At 56.4% G+C, this 21,290-nt stretch overlaps 2 protein-coding genes across 4 annotated transcripts; both read left to right on the forward strand.

Annotated features, from left to right (window-relative positions):
- The first annotated feature begins 53 nt into the window (after positions 1 to 53).
- Positions 54 to 7,766, forward strand: LOC106499994 (WW domain-binding protein 2-like). 3 transcript variants are annotated; one of them, XM_067306235.1, is made up of 8 exons: positions 68 to 295; positions 475 to 583; positions 1,432 to 1,552; positions 2,618 to 2,707; positions 4,647 to 4,733; positions 4,973 to 5,068; positions 6,569 to 6,650; positions 7,708 to 7,766. In XM_067306235.1, the coding sequence occupies exons 1-7, from the start codon at positions 243 to 245 to the stop codon at positions 6,631 to 6,633; spliced, it is 621 nt and encodes a 206-aa protein (XP_067162336.1). In that variant the 5' UTR covers positions 68 to 242; the 3' UTR covers positions 6,634 to 6,650; positions 7,708 to 7,766. The 3 variants fall into 3 exon arrangements, with proteins under 3 accessions (XP_013817112.2, XP_067162336.1, XP_067162335.1); XM_013961658.2 differs by lacking the exon at positions 6,569 to 6,650 and having other exon boundaries at positions 54 to 295; positions 6,693 to 7,766; XM_067306234.1 differs by lacking the exon at positions 7,708 to 7,766 and having other exon boundaries at positions 69 to 295; positions 6,569 to 6,780.
- Positions 7,767 to 14,758: 6,992 nt separating this feature from the next.
- On the forward strand, positions 14,759 to 19,769 carry IGFALS (insulin like growth factor binding protein acid labile subunit). Its single transcript, XM_013961675.2, has one exon. The coding sequence runs from the start codon at positions 16,734 to 16,736 to the stop codon at positions 18,573 to 18,575; it is 1,842 nt and encodes a 613-aa protein (XP_013817129.1). The 5' UTR covers positions 14,759 to 16,733; the 3' UTR covers positions 18,576 to 19,769.
- Positions 19,770 to 21,290: the final 1,521 nt, after the last annotated feature.

A 21,290-nucleotide genomic window follows, 5' to 3' on the forward strand; every position in this document is an offset into this window, starting at 1 on the left:
TGCACATGACCTCGCCATTGACCTCACAGCGCAGCTGCCATGCGTGACCTCACCGCTGACCTCACAGCGTGGCCGCCGCGTGTGACCTCACCGCTGACCTCACCGCTGACCTCACAGAGCATGGCTGCCGTGCGTGACCTCACCGCTGGCCTCACAGAGCGCGGCCACGCGCCGCTGACCCGGCGGAGGGCGGCGGGCGCCTCCCGCGCACCCCGGGGCGCTGCCCGCCGCCAGGCCGCAGCATGGAGGTGACACGCTACCAGTTCTCCAGGGCCAGCCGCGTCGCGCTGGAGAGGTGAGCGGCCGCGGGCGGCGTGCGGCGTGGGGCGCCCCCGCCCCGGCCCTTCCCCGCGCCCCGCCGCGCTCCCAGCCCGGCCTCGCTCGCGGCGGGCACCGGTTCCGCGCGCGGCGCCCGTCCTCTCCGCCGTCTTCTCCGCGTTGGGCCGCTGACCCCCCCCCCCGCCGGTGCTGCAGGGTTCTCGCCCACTTCAGTAACGTGCTGCTGGTGCTGGAGGGGGCCACGGACTTCCCGGAGGAGCTGCGAGGGGCCAGGAGGGGCCTGCTCTACCTGACGCAGTACAAGGTGAGGCTCTCCAGCCGCAGCGGCGTCGACGCTGGCGTCGGCTCCCCGCGTGCTGTAGCGTCTCCTCGCTGCCTCCCCACCGCGCCGTCCCTGGGGGAGGCGTAGGGGGGGAGGGCAGGGGAGGATGTCAGGTGAAGCCGCTCTGTGGGTAGGTGCTGAGGATGCTAAGTGGCCGCTGCAGGAGCTGTCTGTAGTTGCTTACTAAAGCTTAGTGAAAGCAGGTATAGAAAAGAAAGTTTTGCAGCTAGGGAGGCTGGAGAGACAAGATAGGCATCTCACAAACACTTTTGTGCCTTCTCGGCTGCCTTGGTGCCTACCGTTAAAGATAAGCCATTCCCCCAGCCTGCAATACTAATCGCCGGGGGGGATGCAACAGCACCCTTTGCTCTCTCTTCTTCCCATCCCTACGCCACAAAATGTATGGGAACGTGGGGCCCTTAGAGAGACAAGCTGCAAGGAGACAGGTCTCCTCCATCCTGATGAGAGCATGGCCCATGAGTAGGCAGAGCTCCTGCTGGAGGACAGTACATGGTATCAGACAGCAGCTCTGAAATCACCATCCCCACCTCCCATTTCTTCATTTCTTTCAATGGTGGCAGGGCAAAGATAGAGTCAGGGATCCTGGTCTGTCCTTGCCATGGTCCTAGTGGTCAGTATGAGCCCTGGAGAAGGGAGCCAAGTGCAGCAGGAGGGCATGATAGCTGGTACTGTCCTGAACTGCCTAGCTGTCCCCTGTTCACCACCTCCAGTGCTGTTAGCAAGTCCTCTGAGCCTTCCCCTCTCCCTCCGCAAGCAACCGTGCTCACAACAACAAACATTTTGGAAGATTTCTCTTTCTGTTCCTCTAGATAATATTCCACCACAAGGCCAAGGGCTCTACCACCATCCGATTTCCACTTCAGCTCCTGGGGGCCTGTGCGATTGGGGAGGAGCCGAACACCAAGCAGCAGCACATCAAAGGGACCATTAGTATGTGTTGCACCTCTTCACACTCCTGCCAGGCACTGCTGTGGGTCACTGGGTCTCAAAGTTGGCAGATGGTGTGGGTTTGCTTTTGTGACCCCAAAGGGTCCCCCAAACAGGTGTTCTGACCCTGGGAAGATCTCATTTATCTCAATCAGATGAAACTTTAAACAGGGAAAGGGGATTTTGATTATTCATCAGAAATAGGTGGGTGGGTGTTGCTTCTGTTACACTTGCCTATTACCTTCTTCTGTATGAACAGGGAGGCAAGGCTGGGATAAATCACTGGGATATTCATACACTTTCAATGAAAATACGCCCTCCCAAGTCCTTTGGTACAAACCCTTAAGCCACAGCTCATTTGGGGAGAGTTCCCTCATCTGCCTAACCCCCAACAGATCATTAAAATCATCTAAAGAACATCTGCCTCCACCCCCAATATGTCATTAAAAGTGGGATGCATTTTCCTAACTGCTGTGATAAAGGCCAGTGTCTCAATCCAGGCAGTTCCCAAGCTTCCTTCATAGTCAAGGGAGACAAACAGCAGCTTCAGAGGGTGAGTCCTGGCTGATAGGCAGGAATTTAACAGATCTGCTGACTCTCGCTCTGGAGGGGCATTTTCCTGTGACTGTAAAGGAAGGACTGTAACTTAAGCTGAGACAACCTGCAACTAAACATCTAACCGCAGTGAGAGGAACCTTTCACCAGTAACCAATAACTTGTTCCAAGGGTGAGTTGGACCCAGGATCTTAGGCTCCCTGTCCTTCACTGGCTTGTTCCAGGCATGTCCATCCTGGCACATGACAGAAGAAGGCAAAAAAGCTTAAGGATGTCCCCTTGCTCCACTTGCTAATTTGGGACAGGATGAGGTTTAATTGCTTCACAGGCGTTGACTGGGTGTTGCACTCATGCCTGTGGAATGAAAGCCAAGGAAAAGCCAGGCAGGGAAGAGTATGGGAGCAGGCAAATCAACAGAGCAGGGAGTAATAAAAGTGCAATCTCTGGCATGAGGAAGGTGTGCGGTCCCTCCACTGACTCCATCACATTCTTATTTCTGTCTCACCTGCTTAGCTTCCATCCATGGAGTTTTAACCTTCAAATTCATCTTCTTCTATGGAGCTAACGCCTGCCTGAGCCTGATCCAAGACCTGTGCTCATCAGGTGAGTTTCCTGATGACCGGACTGTTTCCTCCTGCTCTGTGTCATGTCGGACAGAAGTTAGCTATGTAGCTAACTTTAAACTATGTGGCTACAGAGCTGGTTATAAAATACACTAGTAGGAAGCCTATATCCAGTTCTAAAGAGCTTGCAGGAAATGTGGCAAATACCTTTACTCCCATTATACCTACCCTGTTACCCAGGCAATCCTGGGGAACCCGGGTGACGCCAATAAGGCACCCTAACGCGCAGTGGGCGCACACTGCCTTGGGGCCGAGAAGGCAGAGCAGTCAGAGGGTGGAGGGAAGGTACAGCACAAAAGCACAGATACGCGTGGGGTGATCTGCCAGGCCCCCTGCCACCAGCGTGAGGGCTTAGGGTAGGTTTGGCTATGCTGGTCCAGCAGCACCCTGGGCCCAAAGACAGAGCCTCCATGTTCGCTCTCTAGGGAAGACATCTCTCTCAGCATCAGTTAGACAGGGCAGCTATATCAGACTGGGATAAGCCTCTCCGCTCCCATTCTTTGTATGACACGGCCGGGCCAGGTCCAGAGAAAGAGAAAACACCCAAGAGCTAACGAGGCACAGGCCAACCTCAGCACCCACCTCCCCACAGCGCTGTGACTCAGCCAGACTCCTGTGCGTGGCACGAACACCTGCAATTCCTCCCGCCTTCCCCACACTTGGCTGCTGCCTCTATTTTACAGATAGGCTAAGGGCTGGGGAAGAAGTTGCTCTGAAGTTTTGCAGATCTTGTAATGCAGAACTCTCCCCACACCTTTATTCACTTCCCAGGCCCTGCTCGCAGATTTGTTCTGAGTGATACTCACTTTTGGGACAGGTTCTCCCTCCTTTCTTTGTCCCCACATGCTCCAACAATCCTGCTGATATTTGCAGGGTTTCCCCATTCCACCCTGGGACCCAACTTTAGAAATTTTTGAGAAATTTTCCATCTGTATCTCTGGTGGTGGCCCGTGTCCCTTTGAAAGTGAGTCATGTCTCAGGAAAGTCATTATCTGTCCTGGTCAAACCAGCCAAGCCAGGGCAGCGGAGGTGACACGGTTTCACGTGGGATGTGTAGGACACCAACAAGGTAATTAACATTCCCAGGAGCAACTGGAACATCAGCCACATTTCCCAGCTCTCTGAACAAACGTGATGTTTAGTGCTCTGTAATTACACCAGTGGATGTACAAGACAGATCTGACACTCGGAAATGACAATTAGAAACTTTGCTAACAGCTGTTGAAACCTTTTGTTAAGCCTCCAACAATAGATCCCTATCTCAAGTAATGCAGGACTTTTCAAGTGAAAAATGATTTAGCATAATAGATAGGGGCTAGGATTAACAGAAACATGGGCAGACAGCGAGTACCAGTGGGGTGGGATGGAAATAAGGAAGATAAGATGTAAATTACTTGGGAAAGGCCATTTTAATATGGAGGAATTTCTTAGCTCAAGGATTCATGGTAGTGGCAGCCAGACTAGACATTCAGCAGCTGTATTGGTGATTTGGCCTGTTCACCTGATGCAAACGTGTTCTCTTAACATACGAGCCCCCTTCCTGCCCGCAGCATTTCCCCAGTCACTTCCCCAGCTTCTCTTGCCTTTTGTGTGGCAGCTTCAGGCACGCTCATATGTGAATCCTAGCTCACTTCTCAGCCTGAACCCTGGGGAGGGAAAGGTGAAATTCTGCAGTGAGCTGGGACCAGCAGAAAAGCCTCAGGCTTGCCTGGGCCCAGCCCCTCTCCACCCAGCTCCTGCTGTGGAGCATGTCCCATTCCCTGCCTTCATCCCCGCTGGGACCTTGCTCCCCACTCCAGGAGGCAGCTTAGTTCCTGAAGAGTGCTTTGAGGTCCCCAAGAGAGCAGCACAAGCTCCAGAACACCAAGGTCACTTGTACTAGCATGCTTTCTTTTTTTCCCCCCCCGTTTCTAAAACAGACACACTGCGAGAGGCTGTGAACCTGCAGCAATATCCGACCGCCTCCATCTTCAGCTATGCCCACCCGTCTGCACCCCCTGCTCAGCGTATGTTCCCAGTCCTTGGTGCTTTTCTGAGGTGAAACACAGATGCCCAAAATGTTGATGCCCAACTCTTTTGGAAGAGGTTGGCAGAGGAGACGAGCAAAGCCTTCCTTTGGAGCTTGGAGGAGTCAAGCTAAGGCTTCCCGCTGCCTCCAAAGGGCATTCCCATAGCAAGGAGTGGTTTGAAGGGGGGTGGCTGGGCTTTCCACACCTGGAGCAGTGAGAAGAGTCTCCCCTGGCAGGTCCCTTCGGCATGTTGCCATGCTGGCCACCGCCTTATCCCGGCCCACCAGAGGCACCTCCGCCCTACTCCGAAGTGGATGCAGCCAGCCCAAGGGGTAAGTCAGCAGAAAGGCCCTGGAGTCCTGCCTCTCCTGTTGCTTTTCACTCTGATGGGGATTACTTGTTTCCAGCAAGACCCAAGAGTCCAAAGCTAACGGCTAAACATGTCAGGGTCCATTGTCCTGGAGCTCCAGGACACATTTTCACCTGTTTCTAACCTGCCCTCAATTCCTACAGTTCATTGCAAGGGGCATCCAGGCAATGAAACTTTGCAAGAGTTCATAATTCGGTGCGTGACTCATTATTTGGAAGGCCTGACTGACTCTTTCTGCCCTCGATGGCTCCCACAGAAGGGTCAATCCAATCAACTGGAACCATCATAAATCCTGGCTCTCTTTGGACAGAAACTAAGGGGGTTCATAGCCCAGATATCCCATAATCACGTAACACAAAGTGTGTGAACACACTAATACATTTTCACATTTTTAGCTTAGTGTAACCAGCACCAGCACCAGTTTCCCTGACAACAGGAGATGTTATTCTCCAGACATAGAAAATATTTGGCAAGATTTTCTAAAAATACTTTCTAATTCAGCTGTAAAAACGCCATCCATGTCACATTCCCCCTTCCCCCAGGACTTAGTACAGATTAGCGCTGTGCCAGTTCATAACTGAAGACGACATACAGAAATGCGATAGGAGTAGCTAGCTCTGAGTCATTCCTTAAGTGTTGACTTCTTTGTGGCAATTCTTTGGAGAGAGGATGGGGAATAGTGTTAGAAGACTAAGAAGTTGTGATTAGCTGATCTGTGGGTTTGGAGCACTTAATTATTCATCTCTCATTGGTGATAAATTACATTTTCTCAATGATTTGTGTGACAGAGCAGAGCCCCAGGGAGGGGACCTGAACAGATAAATGTTTCTGTAGGGGCCCGACTTTTATTTTGGGCCCAGTTTCCAGAGAATCACAACTTTTTGCCTTGGAAACAGCTCCCTTCTTGGCTTCCCAAGAAGGGCCCCTCTTGGAAGGGGAAATACCTTCCCACAGCCACCAAGTCACTAGCATGGCTCTGAGGCTGGGAGGAGGATGACTCAGACCCTGCAGGGTGCCATGTTGAAATACCAGCAGAGGTTTTACCAGCAGGTCAAGCAACACAGAGAGCCAACCCTGCCTCGGCCACCTCTAGTCTGTGAAAGCAAAGAGCTGCAGATGTTTCACGCACTGGGCTCAAGGCGTCTTGGTCAGTAGGAGCCCACAAGCAGGCAGAGCACAGGCTATAACTGCTCTGTGTATCAAGGGTGGCAGGGAACGCAGATTCCTACGCCCTGGGAAGAGATGAAGCTCATTCTGGAGACCAGACCCATGCTGAACTTACCCCAAAGCAAGCCCAGAGGCCAGCTGGGCTAGGTGGCACAGACAGGTCTGGGATCTGGCCCTTCGCATGGGCACCTTGCACATCTTCTCCACGCGGGTGCCCTTTCCCACTCCTCCACATCACGGTGGGAAGCAGCCGTGGAAGGTGCGAGTGGTGACTCCTGTCTCTCTTGTTCATCAGAGAACCCAACGCACTGTTGCTGCTGCAGCATCCTGAAGAGAGGACAGGAGGACAAACGGAACTGAGGACTCGGCATGGAAATGTAGAGGCACTGACTCACCCCCTGCTTTTCCCTCCCCTGCAGGACTCAGCCAGCAGGACACTGATCTTGCTGCGAGCCCAGCTGCCCCCTCTCACACTCCCCAGCACATGGACAGCATTTAGCCAACCTCCCTGGGAGACACCGTCTTGTTCCTACAGTCACCTGGAGTCCCGAACACAAGGAGTTGTGGTCACACACCAGTTGTTACTGTGCTGCAGTAACTTCCTAACTCTGTTGTTTCCCAGGAATAGTGTGAACCGATAGTTCAGAGCTCTGGTTTGTGATTCCCAGCTTTTGGGACTGGCAGATCAATTCGCATCCCTGTTCTTAGCATGAGGACGGGTGTTGTTCCCCTCCCATACTGGGTCCACAGCCCACCTCAATTAATAGCAATTCTGTGGTGATTTCTATGGACTTAATGTAATTTCTCCCCTCTCTAGAGAAGGTTCATTTCAGGGGAAGATTTCCTGTTTTTCTAGTTACACTAATTTATGGTGCACAGGCATGTGAGAGGGTAGTTTCAGGAAGGCACCAATCTGGGCTGGCAGGGAAGTTCTGGCAGCGGGTCAGCATAGTGAGCACCTCTCTGGTGCCAATCGGGCTTTTCCCGAAAGGAAGCCTTTGAGCTGGCAGGGCCACCTCCAGGAGGACTGTTTGACGGCCGTATCCCCCAGCCAAGAATGATGCAGCCTCAGGCTCCGCACTTTGGATTTTGCAGCCCACCTTGTCTCAGGCGGTGCTGGCGTTAGTGTTGGGTCACAACTCAAAACACAGGCTTCAACTAAGCTGAGCCGTTAAGCTGTACAGGCTTCTCAGTTTCATCACTGTAAAATAGGCTAACAAACCCCTTGAGGGCCTCAGGAGAGAAGCGCCCCGGTGGGAAGCGTGGCCTCTGTTCGGCCGCGGGGCTGCATGCAGCAGCGCAGGCGTCCCCGCGCAGCTAGTGCCCGCGGCAGCCACGCTGCAGGCGCCTGCGGGCTGCCTCTCCGTGCGCCTGGAAGAAGCAGGGCGGCCGATGCGGTTTGTGAATGACTTTCACTGTCCTTTCTCTTTCCAGGTCTCAGGAAGCTGGAGCCACTAATATTTGTGGAGTATTAAATCTAGACTGGTTACAGACCTGTGAGGGATTGGGTGTCTTTCTTCTCTCCCTGGCTGTTTTCCGCCAGCCGTCTCCACTGCGCGATGAAAGAAAAGCCCATACGCAAAATCCTTCTCTGGCTTCCAGGGTGATTACGGGTGCAGAGGGGGATGGGACCAACTGAAAGCTGTTTGTCGATGTTCTGTACTTATGAGCGGTACAAGAGACGTCCCCTGGGAGTGCTCCCCCAAATGGGAGCCGTGACAGTCCTTGTGCATCGCATCAGCTTTGCAGAAAAAGCGCTGGGGGTGCTGGTGGACTTGCTGAGCAGGAGCCAGCAGTGTGCCCTTGCAGCAAAGGCGGCCAACAGCGTCCTGAGCTCTGTTATCACGAGCGTAGCCAGCCGGGCGAGAGAAGTGATCCTTCCCCTCTGTTCCGCACTTGTAAGACCAAACCTGGCACTGTCCAGTCTGAGCTCCTCAGGACATGATAGACAGTGACAGACTGGAGCAAGTCCAGCAGAGGCCCCCAAGGTGGTCAGGGACCTGGGAAACGTGATGTATGGGCAGAGGCTGAGAGCTGGGTTTGTTCAGCCTGGAGAAGAGAAGGCTCAGGGGATCTTACCGCTCCTCATGACTACCTTGTGGGAGGCTGGAGAAAACAGAGCTGGACTCTTCCTGAAGATGCACAGTGGGAGGACAAGAGGCTGCAGGGACAGGCTGGAGCATGGGAAGTTGCCATTAGATACAAGCAAAAGAAAGTTACTGCGAGGGTGGTCAAACACTGGGAAAGGGATAGAGAATCTCCATCCCCAGAGATATTCAAACCGTGCCTGGACATGGCCCTGAGACACCTGCTCTAGGTGGCCAGGCTTTGAGGTGGGATGGACCAGAGACCTCAGAGAGGTCCTGCCAACCTCTGTGAATCTGCTGGGAGAGCCGAGTGTTGGGACCTCACCAGCATTTACTTGTCTACGGCTGAGGCGGTTCAGAGCAGGAGCGATGGGTGTGCAAGGGGAGGAAGTTTCATGCCTGCAGCCAGGAGCGAGCAGGACATGTTTTCCCCTGAGCACCCCGCTACAGCACGGAGGAACCGGCCAAGCAGCCCTTTGGGGACGCAGCAGAAGTCGCCTGCTAGGCAGAGCGCAGGCCGGGGTGCCCTGCTGCGCTCCCCGCACAGGGGCAGGAACACCGGCAAACGCGCCAAGGGGATTTCCCATCGGGGGAATCCGCTCGAACAGAGCCCCCAGTGCCAGTTCCCTCCCCTCCGGCCTCCCCGGCTCGGCCAGTCCGAGCAGCTGGGGACGGAGCAGAGAGCGAGGCACGAGCCCAAATTCAGGGCACTGCGTGATGGCCAGTCTTTAGCGTTGTAAGTCACTTCTAAACCTGGCAGCTGACAGCCGGTGTATTTAGAGAAAGGCCACAGAGAGCAGCAGCAGGAGCCTGAGGTGCAACATCACGCAGCCTCTCAAAACAGACCTAGTCCTTTGGATGCGAATCCCTGCGCAGATTTGACAATTAATGACAAATTGCTCCCTAAAACCATTCCAAGAGGTAGCACGAGAACTAGTCCTGGAGCCAGGAATCCTGTGTTCCCAAATTAGGCACAAGCTGCATAGTTCAGCTGTTCCTTACTCCGCGCTCTCACCCTGCCTTACGGGACAGCACGGATGGCGTAGGGAAATGGTTCCTAACCGTTCTTGGTTTAGCAGCCCTCCGCTGGGACCCCGCGGACGGTGGCCTTGCTGGGAGCGGGGCTCCCTCTTTTCCCGGGTGCCTGCCTGTCATTAGTGACTCCGCACGACTAACACGCCTCGGCGGACCAGAGCCGCTTCCCCCCTTGCCTGGGGGCCTCGGCTCCGCTTGGGGGGATCGGCTCCACCGAGGCGCGGGAGGTGCCCGGCCAGCGCCGGTGCCTGGGGAGGGAACAGCCCCGAGCGGCCACGGGCACGGGCTGGCCGCTGGGTAAAGCTAATGATTCATAGCAGTTTAAATAGGTTTAGAAGCTTTTTTATGATTTTGCTGCTCTTCCTAATACCATTACAGCCTTCTCCATGGCAACCGGTCGAGACAGCGCAGACTTTGTTCCTGTCCTGGGAGATTAGCTGCGGGCGCTAAAACCGCGCCGCGGGCTCGGCCGGGGGGCCGCGGCGGGTGGGGGAGGCCCGTGCCGGCGGCGCCGAGGAAGACGCCGGCCGCGGGCGCCACAGGCAGAGCCGCCCTGGCGGCTGCCCCGCGCGGGACGCCTCTGCGCAGGCGCCGGGCGTGGAGTCCCCGGCGGCGGGACCCGCTCCCCGTTGACACCAGCGCCGGCGGCAGCCGGGGCAGCCCGGCGCGGAGAGGCCTCGGATCGAACCCGGGGGAGGCCGGGAGCGTCCGGGCGGCCGCCCGCCCCGTGGTGCAGCGCGGCACGGCGCAGCGAGCGGCGAAGAGCGCGGCATGCGGCGCGGCTCTGGGCGAGACACCACGCGCCCGGCGTCTCGCCTCGAGACTTCGGCGCCTGGAGCGCTGCTCTCCGTGCGAAAAGCCAGGCTGCGAATAGCAGTGCCAGCCGGCGGGCAGCCGCGGCCCCCCGGCCGCTCTAAAGCCGTCGGGGCGCGTGGGCAGCGGCCTGGCGACGCCGGAGACCTCCGCCTCGCCGCTGAAGCGAGGCTCCTGCGCCCGCCGGGCTCCCTCCCCTGCCCCGCAAGAGACGGACCGCGGGACCCCTCCGAGCCGCTCCGTCCTCCGCGAAGGAGCTCGTTGAACAGCCAAAGCCGAAGCCTCGGCGGCAGGGCTGCATCGGGCCGGGGGAAGCGGCTCCAGAGTTTAGCAAAAGGCCGCCCGGCATTGCGGCAGCTCTGGAAGGAGATGGCTTAGTTACCGTGCTTGTTTTCCCCTTGCAGCTTGCTTGAGATGTTCACAGAAAAGGCCTTCTGTGCGCAGGGATAAACCTGCTCTTTAGATGTAGGTAGTTTTCTTTTAAAATTCAATTAGAGGTTTTGTGGGTTTTGGCTGGCAGGTCCTTGCTGGTTCAGCAATTTTTAGCTTCCAAATTGATTACGCCTTGTGTCAATATGTGCTTAGCGCCTATTAGTGGATACATTTGTCTCCATCTCTCATTTCTCCCTTCTGATCTATAATTTCCCAGAATAGAAGATTAAAATAGAGGGGGAGGAGAGCACCAATTCAATCCAAAAAGAAACTAAAAAAACCCATTTCTTATTTAGCTGAACTGCAGAAGTTCGATTGCACTGAGCAAAGAAATGCTGGATTCTCCTTCTCTCCCTAACGCTTGTTCCCACGGGCATGTTCCCATTGGACATTGGTGCATTTGGGAGACTTCAGCTCCCCCACACGGGGTGAGAGCAGCGGGGCATTGAACCCCTTGTGTCCACGGGAGCCGAGCAAGGGCCGCGAACACCCTCAGGTGTGACTGCAAACCTGAACTTTCCTGCTGGGTCATGAAGATCTCCGTTCAAATGCAACCCAGCTCACCAGCTCCAACTCAGATAGCCACCCTTAGGAGAGAGGAAGCGAATTACAGTATTTCAAATGCACCAGGGCCCCAGGCCGGAGGGGCAGGGTCTTTCTCCCCTGTTACAGGCACCCCAGAGCAGCACGTATGCGACTGCCGCTCTCTGGGTCGAGGTGTCCTGGGCTGCAGGAAGGCACCTGCCAAGTTGGCTGGTACCGGGAGCAGCATCGGCTCCCGAACCTGAGCCCTGGGGGTGACCCTTTTGGCTTTGGTGACCCTACGCTCTCCTCCCTTGCATCATATCTGGGCTTTGCTCTTTGTCCCCAGTTGACCTTCAACAATAGCCGTAAGCCCCAGTGCAGGAGCCATCTGGCCCCCAGCTGCCTTCGCAAGAGGGCCAACGGCGCTGGCAGCGAGGGGGACAGCGGGAAGCTGCAGAAGGAGAAGGCACAGAGGCAGCGGCAGGAGCATGGTGCTTGGCCGCTTTCGCAGCCCCCCAGCTACCACCGTTGATTACCACCACAGGCACCCATGCCAGACGAAGCCTCGGGGCAGTGGAAATCTTGGACCAAGCTGGCAGAGACGGGCAGCAATGTGGACGGCCTGACAGATGCTCGGTCTTGCTCGGTCACAGTGCCTGTGAGGGCAGCCAGGTGCCTTTCACCATCTCAGGTTGGCAGGCAGGACCACCAGCACCCATGTCGAGGCCCATCACCCTGTCACCCTGGGCAGGCAGCATCGCAGTCCTGCTCCTTGGCCCTGCTTCACCTCCAGCGTCGTTTTCTGCAAAAACGAGGACTGATCCTGTGGACACAAGGTAAATCTGGGTTGAAGAAATGCTTTGGCATTGGTGGAGGATCCCATCTCCCAGTGGAGGCAAGCCTGAACCATGAAAGTAAATGGTGTCCAACACCAGCCCTGCTTCTGGTGCCATCTTCAAGGAAAGACGTGATTGCAATAGTCAGAAAGGGGTTAGCAGCAGTATTTTCATGGCCTAATCAGGCAGCTACTACAAAGGCAGCAAACTACCACCTCCAACACAACCTCTGGCCACCCAGGCTCTTCTATCTGAGACAGAAGTGACCTTTTTTTTTTCCTGGAAACTGGTAAAAGTTTCTTCAGAAGCTGGGTTGGACAAGGGCTGGTGGGGAAATGACCTGCAATACAGAATGAGTTCATGAGCCTCCCTGAGCAGTTTTGAAGAGCTGCCAATTGACTGGCAGGAGATTGCAATCTTCCAGCTCCAAGTCGGCTCCTGAGGATCATCCATCACTCCCACCTTACCTTGCCCAGGGCTGAACCCTGCCATGGTGTCTGAGGAGCAGAGAGCCCCAGAGGCCTCCGCGGCCATGGTTGGTAGTGAGGGATGTCATTGGTGAGCACACAGCGTGCAGGCCTCTAGGTCTGAAAGAGGAGAAGCCCTTCCGAAAACACACACCCAACCAAGCCCATCGTCTCCAAGCACAGCTCTCCTTCCGCAGGGCCTGGCCGCTAAACCTAGCAAAGAGTTTGGCAAAAAACGCACGAATCCAGCTTCTCCCTGGGAGCCGAGCTCCACGCAAAGCTCCTGCCTTGGTCTCTTTCCTCTCCATCCTACAAATCAGAAAAGATGCTCCGAAGCAGAAGGTTTGCTATGGTGACCCTCAGCATTAAAAGACTGGGCCCGTATCCGTGTTTGACGCATTACATGGCAATTCCTTGGCCTTGACACGGTGTAGGGCTGTAGCCCAGCGCCCCGTTGGGCAGGCCGCGTGGCTGGCCCTCGAGCATCAGTGCAGCCACACCATGCCACAGTCAGCCCTGGCACCACGGCTCACAGTGGGGACTGCTTTAGCCCGGAGGAGGTTTCCCGATTTCAGGGCATTCTAGCAGAGTAAGTGTAATTTTGCAGAAAACACTAAATTATCTTTATTTGGGAGCCAAGCAGTAGTTTCGTACTCCTCTGAGTAGTCTTGCTGGCCCAGAGTTGCTGTGCACCATCACCTTGTACTGCCAGTAACGTGCCTGGGAAATCCATGGCTGACTTTATTCCTATCTAGATTTATACATGAGTTACTCTCTTCTTTCCTATATTTCTGAGGCTTTCAGTGTCACACAGAGAAGAACTTTTCCCCATTGTTCAACTCCTCTCTTCCTTTTGTCATTGTAAAACCTTGGATGTTTCACCTCCGTCTTCCCGTAAGAGTAACCCTGACCCCCTTGAGATCCCTGGGCAATTTGGATGCTGCAGGCCCTGTAGTGTGTTTTGAGGCACGGACGCAGCACGGGGATCTGGCCTCTCGTGCTTACTCCAGCAGCATCCCCAGCAGAGGGGTCTCACCACGTAACGCTGCAGAGCAGCTTGCTCTTTTCATAAAGTCGTAGCTAGTAGAGCTGAGGGGGTCTTTGGGGAACCACGAAGCAAATCCCTCCTCTTCCAGCTGGGAAGCCCAGCAGCCTCCCAGCTCCTCGCCTTTGGCCAACTCTCCATCTGGCTCCACATGCCAAACGCAGCCTGAGTCCAGCTCTGCCACGTCCCACACACAGCCCCTTGCCAGGACAGCCCAGACCCCGTGAACCTGCAGTGCTTCACCTTCAACCACTGGCTCAGCCCAAATCCAGAAAGTGCCAGGGCTTCAGACACGTGGCCAAGCGGTGGGGATCGAACCTTGTTCCCTGCACCCAGGGGACGCCTCGAGCAGCCCCAGGTCTGTGCGCACCCCAGCTGCCCCACTGCCCAGGCGCTGCCCGGGTTTCAAGGCAGTGGCCCTTGCCAGGAACTCGTCCTGACGGCAGAAACCTCAGGGGAAGAGCCGATGCCGCCACCCGGGTGCCCTTCAGGAGGCCAGCAGCACGGCAAGGGGGCAGCCCGGCGACGTTCCCCCTCTCCGGCTCACTGCCGATCCAAACCCTGTCTCCACGGCCAGTCTCCAGCCGTACCACCTTCCCTCCAGGATGAGGTCTCAGCACGTAGCCAGTTCTCCTAGGCTAGCAAAGCTCACGCAGATATCTCATTTCATCCCACCCATGAGCAAAAATAAATGCCATTATAGGCTGGGAGAGAGAGAAGGAATTATTCTGTCTCCAGTTTGTGCTCTCGCTACATTTTCCCCAGGCGAGCGGCCGTGCCGGAGCACCCCGCTCCCAAAGCAATCCCCAGAGCGCAGCAGCACCAGCTCGGCCCGTAGCGGGGCGTTGCGGCCCTTCCCGCGCCGAGCCCAGCAGCGGCGGGGTTAACCCCGGCCCCGCGCGGGCGGCTGGACAGGCGTCAAGGTGGTTGCTCCATCCCTGCCCAGGGAGTGGGGGGGCCGGGGAGAGCCAGCGCGGCGGCACACGGAGCGCTGCCGTCCCACCCGGCGGCCACCATGAGCACACGCAAAGGTAAGGCAGAGGCACCTTCCCGCTCCTCCCACGGCGCCGCACGGTCCCCGCGGCCGCGTCGGCGCAGACCCCGCACGGCACGGACGGGCAGGGCAAAAGCGTGGGGGGGAGAAGGTAAAACTCCCCCTGGACTTTGCAGTCAAGTTGCTGTTAACCTTTTTCCCCTTTTTTTTCGCCCGCCTTCACTGCTGAAGAAACATTTCAGGAGCCCCTGTGCCTTCTCAGGCGCTTTATTTTCAGGCCGCATAATGCAGAGCACGAGCCTCTACCGAAACCAGCTCGGGGCTGCGGGAAGGGGCCGGGGCCTTTGCACCGAGCGCCCAGCCGGCAAGGCGGGGGCGGCCTCTAGGCTTTCTCCACTCCAGGAAGGATCAAGCTAAGTTGGGGAGAAAGGAGGGAAGGGGAAAGGTGCATCTGCTGCTGGCGGGAAGAAAGCTGCTGCTGCTGAGACGTACCCGGACAAATTTCCCGGCTGGTGCAGGGGACCCTTGCGGCAGGGGAGTCGGGATGTAAAGGCGCTGGGGTTACACGGGGTCCACTCGGCAAACAGTAAATAAAGAGGGGTCTGAGTTGCGGCAGCAGCCCCGTGCAATCCTGCTAACGCATGGTCACGGACTTTCCAAAGGGCAGAGTGAGTCTCAGAAATGCATGTTATTGCTTAGTGCATGGATATTGGATGGGAATATCCAAAGCCCACGGGATCCGGAGCTGCCTCAGCAGCGGGTGCGCCAGAAGCACCGTCTGGAGCCGCCGGGGAAGAGCCCTTCCCAGCCCATGGCAGCAGGCATCTCTGCCCCCTGCACCTTGGCGGAGAAAAGCAATGTGCGTCACGCCGTGGCGGCAGGACGGGGACGGCAGGCGCTCCGGTCGCCACACTCGCAGGTCATTTGCCTGGGCGGTGATTGAGTCACAGCCCTGGACTACTTGGAGCTAATCTGCAGCAGCGATAATTCTTCACGCTTGGCCGCGGTGGAGATTTTAGTGGCGTCTGCCATAAGTCAGCACAAACCGCTTGGGAGACGGGGTGGGGGCAGCTCGCCCTCCTGCGGGCGCAGCAAACAGCGGGGCAAGCAGGGCCGAGGCACCAGCGCCCGCTCGCTGCCGGCCTCGCAGCCCACGCGCGGAAACAGGGATGTTCCCGAGCCCCCGAGCGCTCTGACAGCGGCACGTGCCCCCTCTGAGGGAGCCGGCACCCGGCGCTGGAGCATGCCACAGCAAGCACCCGCGGTCCCTGCCTTAGCACGAAACCGCTGCTGTGAAAATGAAGTGCAGCAGCAGCCGCGGCTGCTCCCGTTGCTCTGCTCAGAGCTTGGGTGTCCTTTCCGACACCGATAGCGGCTGGGGAGCTCTCCTGGGCTCAGTAGGTAAACGGAAAGAAATCACACCACAGGGACAGAGAAGTCAGGGGTGAACTACAGGGGAGAGAAAGCTTTTTATAACTCCAACTGCTCCCCACCAGTCACCACACTGAGCTGCCCTCCCGCCGCTGCCCTGCTTTGCCCAGCGTCGCCCTGCTGCTGCTTTCCAAAGCACGGCTGAGCCCTGCTGCAGGAATCGCTTCCTCAAAGAGGGAGGGCAGGTTCGTGCCCCAAGCTGTGCGGCTACCCCGGCATGGAGCACATGCCCACTGCGTGGCACCAGCCTCCTCCTCGCTGCTTTTCACTCGCCTCGATCACCCCCAGCGCCAGCGCGCAGACCGCGAGCCAGACAGGAGGGGCCAAGCAGGGAGGCTGCAGGACAGAGAAGAGGGAGCGAAGCCGGAGCGCAAGCACGGGTGCAGAGCAGCGGGGGCTGGATGCCGCACCGAGAACGTCCTGGCTGTGGCATGAGGCAGGGCAGCTCCACTGCCCACCGGCACCACGGCCAAACCGCACCTCGTCTCGCATCGGCTGTGCGGCCCTGCAGGGCAGGCCCGCCTGTGCCTGCCAGCACCTCCAGCCACCTTCCCTAGGCACCGGGAAGGGGCTGCTGGATCCCTTCTCCTCTGCCTGGGCAGAGGCACTCAGCCAGGGAGTGGAGATCGCTCCGGCCAGGCTGTTCTCATGCCTGTTCAGCAGGCAACTTTGCTAGGACACAAGAAGGCCAGGAGGACCCTCCTGGCCCAGTATCATCTCCTACAGCAGCCGTCATCCTGCAAGTAGGAAACACCGTCCTCACTATTGCCTCTTTGTGCCACACTTGGTCAGCTAATGCTTTCTATTCCCTTGCTCTCCACAGCAGCCGCTGCTCTCCTGATGCCCTTGGCCCTGCTGTTGGCAGCTGTGTCACAGCCGCTGGAAGGAGAAGCCCTGAAGGAGCAGCCGGACGTGGAGCCCCTGCGATGTCCCAGTTTGTGCGCCTGCAGCTTTGATGACTACAGCGAGGAGCTCAATGTCTTCTGCAGCACACGCAACCTCACGCACCTTCCGGAGGATGTCCCTGCCAATGCCAAAGCCCTCTGGCTGGACGGCAACAATTTTGCCTCGCTGCCAGCTGCAGCGTTCAGGAACCTCTCCAGCCTGGACTTCCTCGACCTGCAAAGCAGCCAGCTGGCTGGTGTGGAGCAGCACGCCTTCCATGGGCTGAGGAGCCTTTACCACCTCCACCTGGAACGCAACCGGCTGAAGTACTTGGCACCCCACACTTTCCTTCACACCCAAAACCTTGTGTCCCTGAGCCTCAACAACAACTACTTCACCAAGGTGGAGGAAGGGCTGTTTGCTGGGCTCTCCAACCTGTGGTATCTGAACCTTGGCTGGAATTCACTTGTGGTCTTGCCTGACAAGGTTTTCCATGATTTACCCAACCTGAGGGAGCTGATCCTGGCTGGAAACAAGCTCCCCTACCTGCAGCACCAGCTCTTTTGCAGCCTTACTGAGCTGAAGGAGCTGGATCTGAGCGGGAACTCTCTCAAGGGAATCAAGATCAACATCTTTGTCAAGCTGCAGAAGCTACAGAAGCTGTACTTGAACCACAACCAGATCAACGCCATAGCACCCCGCGCGTTCATGGGCATGAAGTCTCTCCGGTGGCTGGATCTGTCCCACAACCGTCTTGTCTCACTCTTTGAGGACACTTTTTTAGGTCTCCTGAGCCTGCATGTCTTACGCTTATCCACCAATTCTATCACCAGCCTGAGACCCAGGACTTTCAAAGACCTCCAGTTCCTGGAGGAGCTGCAGCTGGGACACAACAGGATCAGAAGCCTTGCAGAAAGGACTTTTGATGGGCTGGGCCAGCTGGAGGTCCTCACCCTGAACAACAACCAGATACAAGATATCAGGGTTGGGGCATTCCTGGGGCTGTACAACATTGCAGTGATGCACTTGTCTGCTAATTGCATCAAGGTTCTTCCCGACTACGTCTTTAAGGGTGTCACCAAGTTGCACAGCCTTCACTTGGAGCACAGCTGTCTCAGCAGGATCAGAGCAAACACGTTCTCCAGCCTCTCCAGCTTGCGGAGGCTCTTCTTACAGCACAACACCATCTCTGTGATTGAAGACCAAAGCTTCAGCGATCTGCATGAGCTCCTGGAGCTGGATCTGAAGCACAACAGGCTGAGCCACCTCTCACCCAAGCTCTTTGTGGGACTAAGCAACCTGGAGTATCTCTTCCTCTCCTCCAACCAGCTCCTGGAGATTTCACAGGACACCTTCAGCCCACTCCAGAGACTCTTCTGGCTTGATCTCTCAAATAACCAGCTGGAGACACTGGACAGCACCATCATCTCCCCACTGTCAAACCTGCGGTACCTCAGCCTCAGGAACAATTCCCTGGAAACCTTCTCAGTTGGTTTTCTGTACTCTTCATTCGCACTGGAGCAGCTGTGGCTGGAGGGAAACAACTGGCACTGTAACTGCTCCCTGAAGGGCCTGCGGGACTTCTCTTTGCAGCACCCCGTGGTGGTCCCACGGTTTGTTCAGTCCGTTGTGGAGGGGGACGATTCCCACGTCCCTGTGTACACTTACAACAACCTCACTTGCCTCCACCCCCCAAACATGACGGGCCTGGATCTCCGCGACACCAGTGAGGACAACTTTGCTCACTGCTGACAACACACCTCCGCTTTCTGGAGGACTTGCTGCTTTCCATCGTGAGCAACGGTGCGCACCTAGTCACAAGCTAGCAGTGTGCCCTGAACTGTCACCTTCCCCTTCTCAGTCCCTGGGACAGCAGTTACCTGGCACCTCGCTCCCTGTCCTGGCCCGCACTGGACTAACCAGGGCAACAGCGCAAGCAACTGCACAAGGTTAGCCCAGCTCCTCCACTGTCTTTCTCCACGCTGCACTGACGAAGAGAGCTGTATATGTGTAATTTTAAACAGAACCAGTGCAGGGCAGGGGTTGGCATACAGTAACCATGGGACACCGCTTCTTTGGGCTATGTGGGTACGTTTGTTTGCAGGGGAAGGCAGGGATGGGCAGGCAGAGACAGGCAGCAGCTGCCCAAATGGGCTTTGCTGGCTTCAAACTGAAATATCTGGGTTATTTAAACACCAGCCCTCAGGTTGGCGCAATCGCTCCCCGGCCTGCCTGCCCACCCCGGTCAGAAAGCCCAAGCATCTCTGAGCTTCTGGCAGCCGCTCAGGGGTGAGGGAAAGGCATTTACCCACCAACCAGAGCCCTCGCCCTGGCAAGGGGCATCTCTGAGGCCTGGCAGGACCATCCTGACTGGCAGAGAGGAAACTTGGCTCCAGCACTCATTTATTAGATTTACAATGAAATGAAGCATCTTCCTGCCATGAACCAAGCCAGCGGATGCCGAGTGCTGTGCAGCTTCTTCCGGGCCAGCAGGCCGCACCGAACCTTTCCCAACACCCTCGCGTTACACCGGGGAAGAGCCGCAGGCTCCCCACAAACCACCCAGCCGCAGCACTGCTTTTGTACGACGCTAGCAAATAGCAGCCCGATCCATGAGTAGGACCCCAGGGGCACAAAGTTGGGAATAGAGCTAAGAGCGTGACACCCCCCCCCACACCCATCCGTGAGCCCATGGGTAAGAGAAGACCAAGGTAAGGGCTCAGGTTCACCTCTGCCCAGGGATGCTCTTTGGCAGGTTTAAAGGGAAGCTTAGAGAAAACAAAAATCCTAAAAAGCCACGAGCTCTCCTGTAGGTTTAGGAAAGGGGGCAGATGACTTGCTTTAATCATTCCTTGCAATAGCAGATGTAGACAGGTTACAGAAAGCCGTGCACTTCACTTACCTGATAAATCGTAGCAGACAAATAAACCTTTGGAGCTATCGCAACCCATCTTGTAAGTATGTTTTTTTGAAAGCACGTGCCGCACCCAGCTGGGATGTCTTATCAGAGACCCTCCGTGCCTCTGCACGGCACAGCCGTGTCAAAGAGCGTGAGCGCTGTCAGCCTCCCAGCGTCACAGTGCACGCAGGGCAGAGCCACAGCACCCGGCTGCTCGCTGGCTTGCTCCCCGCTGCAGCACAGCTGATGTCTGCAGAGCCGAAGGGACCTGGGCATCTCGCTCCTACAGCGCAGCTCTGGCTCATCAGACCTCTGCAACACCCTGAAAAATCCCTATGCCATTTGAGAGAAGGGCTGGACCTTCTCCCCCAAAGCACAGGAGGAATTTGCAGCAAGTTTTCTGTAAGATGATCAGCTGCAAAGGAAAGACTGATTGGCCTTGGAGAGAGGAGGGCCCAGTGTCACTTAGATCATGTGCACAGCGGCCAGTAAGGGCCAGCAACCACTGCCCAACAATCTCAGTTGATGCCAGTTCAGACTCTTGGACTCTGGTCACACCCTCTCCACACTGGGAGCGATTACAGAGCAGGATTTGCACTGGATGGCTCTTCCCGCATTGCGAGAACAGCTGTCGTTGCTGCCAGCCACCCTCATCTCCCCAGCACCTCTATTTAGGCAAAGAACAGCTTCCAGCTCAGGCCAAGCCTACATCTCCTGCAGTTCCCCTTCAGCTTGCATCTGCCACAGACCCATTAAATGACCCAACCAGCCACACAGGATTTCTTAGACAGAAGCACATGGCCAACACAACAGGTAACATGCACACAGAGTGGCCACTGCAGCAAGGGCACAACGGATTTAGTGCGGGCCCAGGGCAAATGGCACACGCCGCAGGTCTGATGGGCTCCGGCACACTCCCGGAGGGAGCAGCTGTGCACAGGCTGTAATAGGTATCCAGAAATCCTGGACAAATTAACAGCCCAGTCAGACTCCAACCCTACTGCCTGACTCTCCAGATCGGAGATAAGTGAGCAAAGGTCAGACAAAATTTCCAGGAAAGAAAGTTGTGAGTGAGGAAACCTGGTCAGATGCAAGTTTTAACTATGCATACAGTGTGCAGTATAGACAGATGCTCCGACTGCTTTGTGACTGACTGTTTTCAAATATAATCCATACGGTAATAAAAATCCAAGAGATTTCTGCCCCCACCCTGTCAGCACTGCAAGGGCGAGTCCTCAGCCCAGACCGGAGCATGGAAAGGGCACACAGCCAAGGACAGGCTCAGAGTCCAGAAGAGGGAAATAAGATGCAGAGACACCACCTTCATTAGGCTCCTTGGCTTACATCAAGCCTGCAAGAGGAGGGTAGGTCCCAAAGGGGTGCCAGTTCTGGGGCACTGAAGAGAAACTCAAGTTAACAGCAGCTGCCAGGGGAAGGAGGACAAAGGAAATCGCACGCTCAGACCAATGAGCAAGGAAACTACCTGGGGACCTGAAGGAGCCCCATGTGCACCAGGTGCAGCAAAGGATACTGCAAAGGAGTGCCACAGCTGGATCTTAAAAGCTGGC

The sequence above is a fragment of the Apteryx mantelli genome, chromosome 16 (assembly GCF_036417845.1).
Source record: "Apteryx mantelli isolate bAptMan1 chromosome 16, bAptMan1.hap1, whole genome shotgun sequence".
Taxonomy (NCBI): Eukaryota; Metazoa; Chordata; class Aves; order Apterygiformes; family Apterygidae; genus Apteryx; species Apteryx mantelli.

Coding starts and splice junctions, on each gene's coding strand:
- LOC106499994 (XM_013961658.2), top strand. CDS start 243: ATGGAGGTGACACGCTACCAGTTCTCCAGGGCCAGCCGCGTCGCGCTG. Junction 1,553..2,617: donor GCACATCAAAGGGACCATTA/GTATGTGTTGCA, acceptor TCACCTGCTTAG/CTTCCATCCATGGAGTTTTA. Junction 4,734..4,972: donor GTCTGCACCCCCTGCTCAGC/GTATGTTCCCAG, acceptor CTCCCCTGGCAG/GTCCCTTCGGCATGTTGCCA.
- IGFALS (XM_013961675.2), top strand. CDS start 16,734: ATGCTTTCTATTCCCTTGCTCTCCACAGCAGCCGCTGCTCTCCTGATG.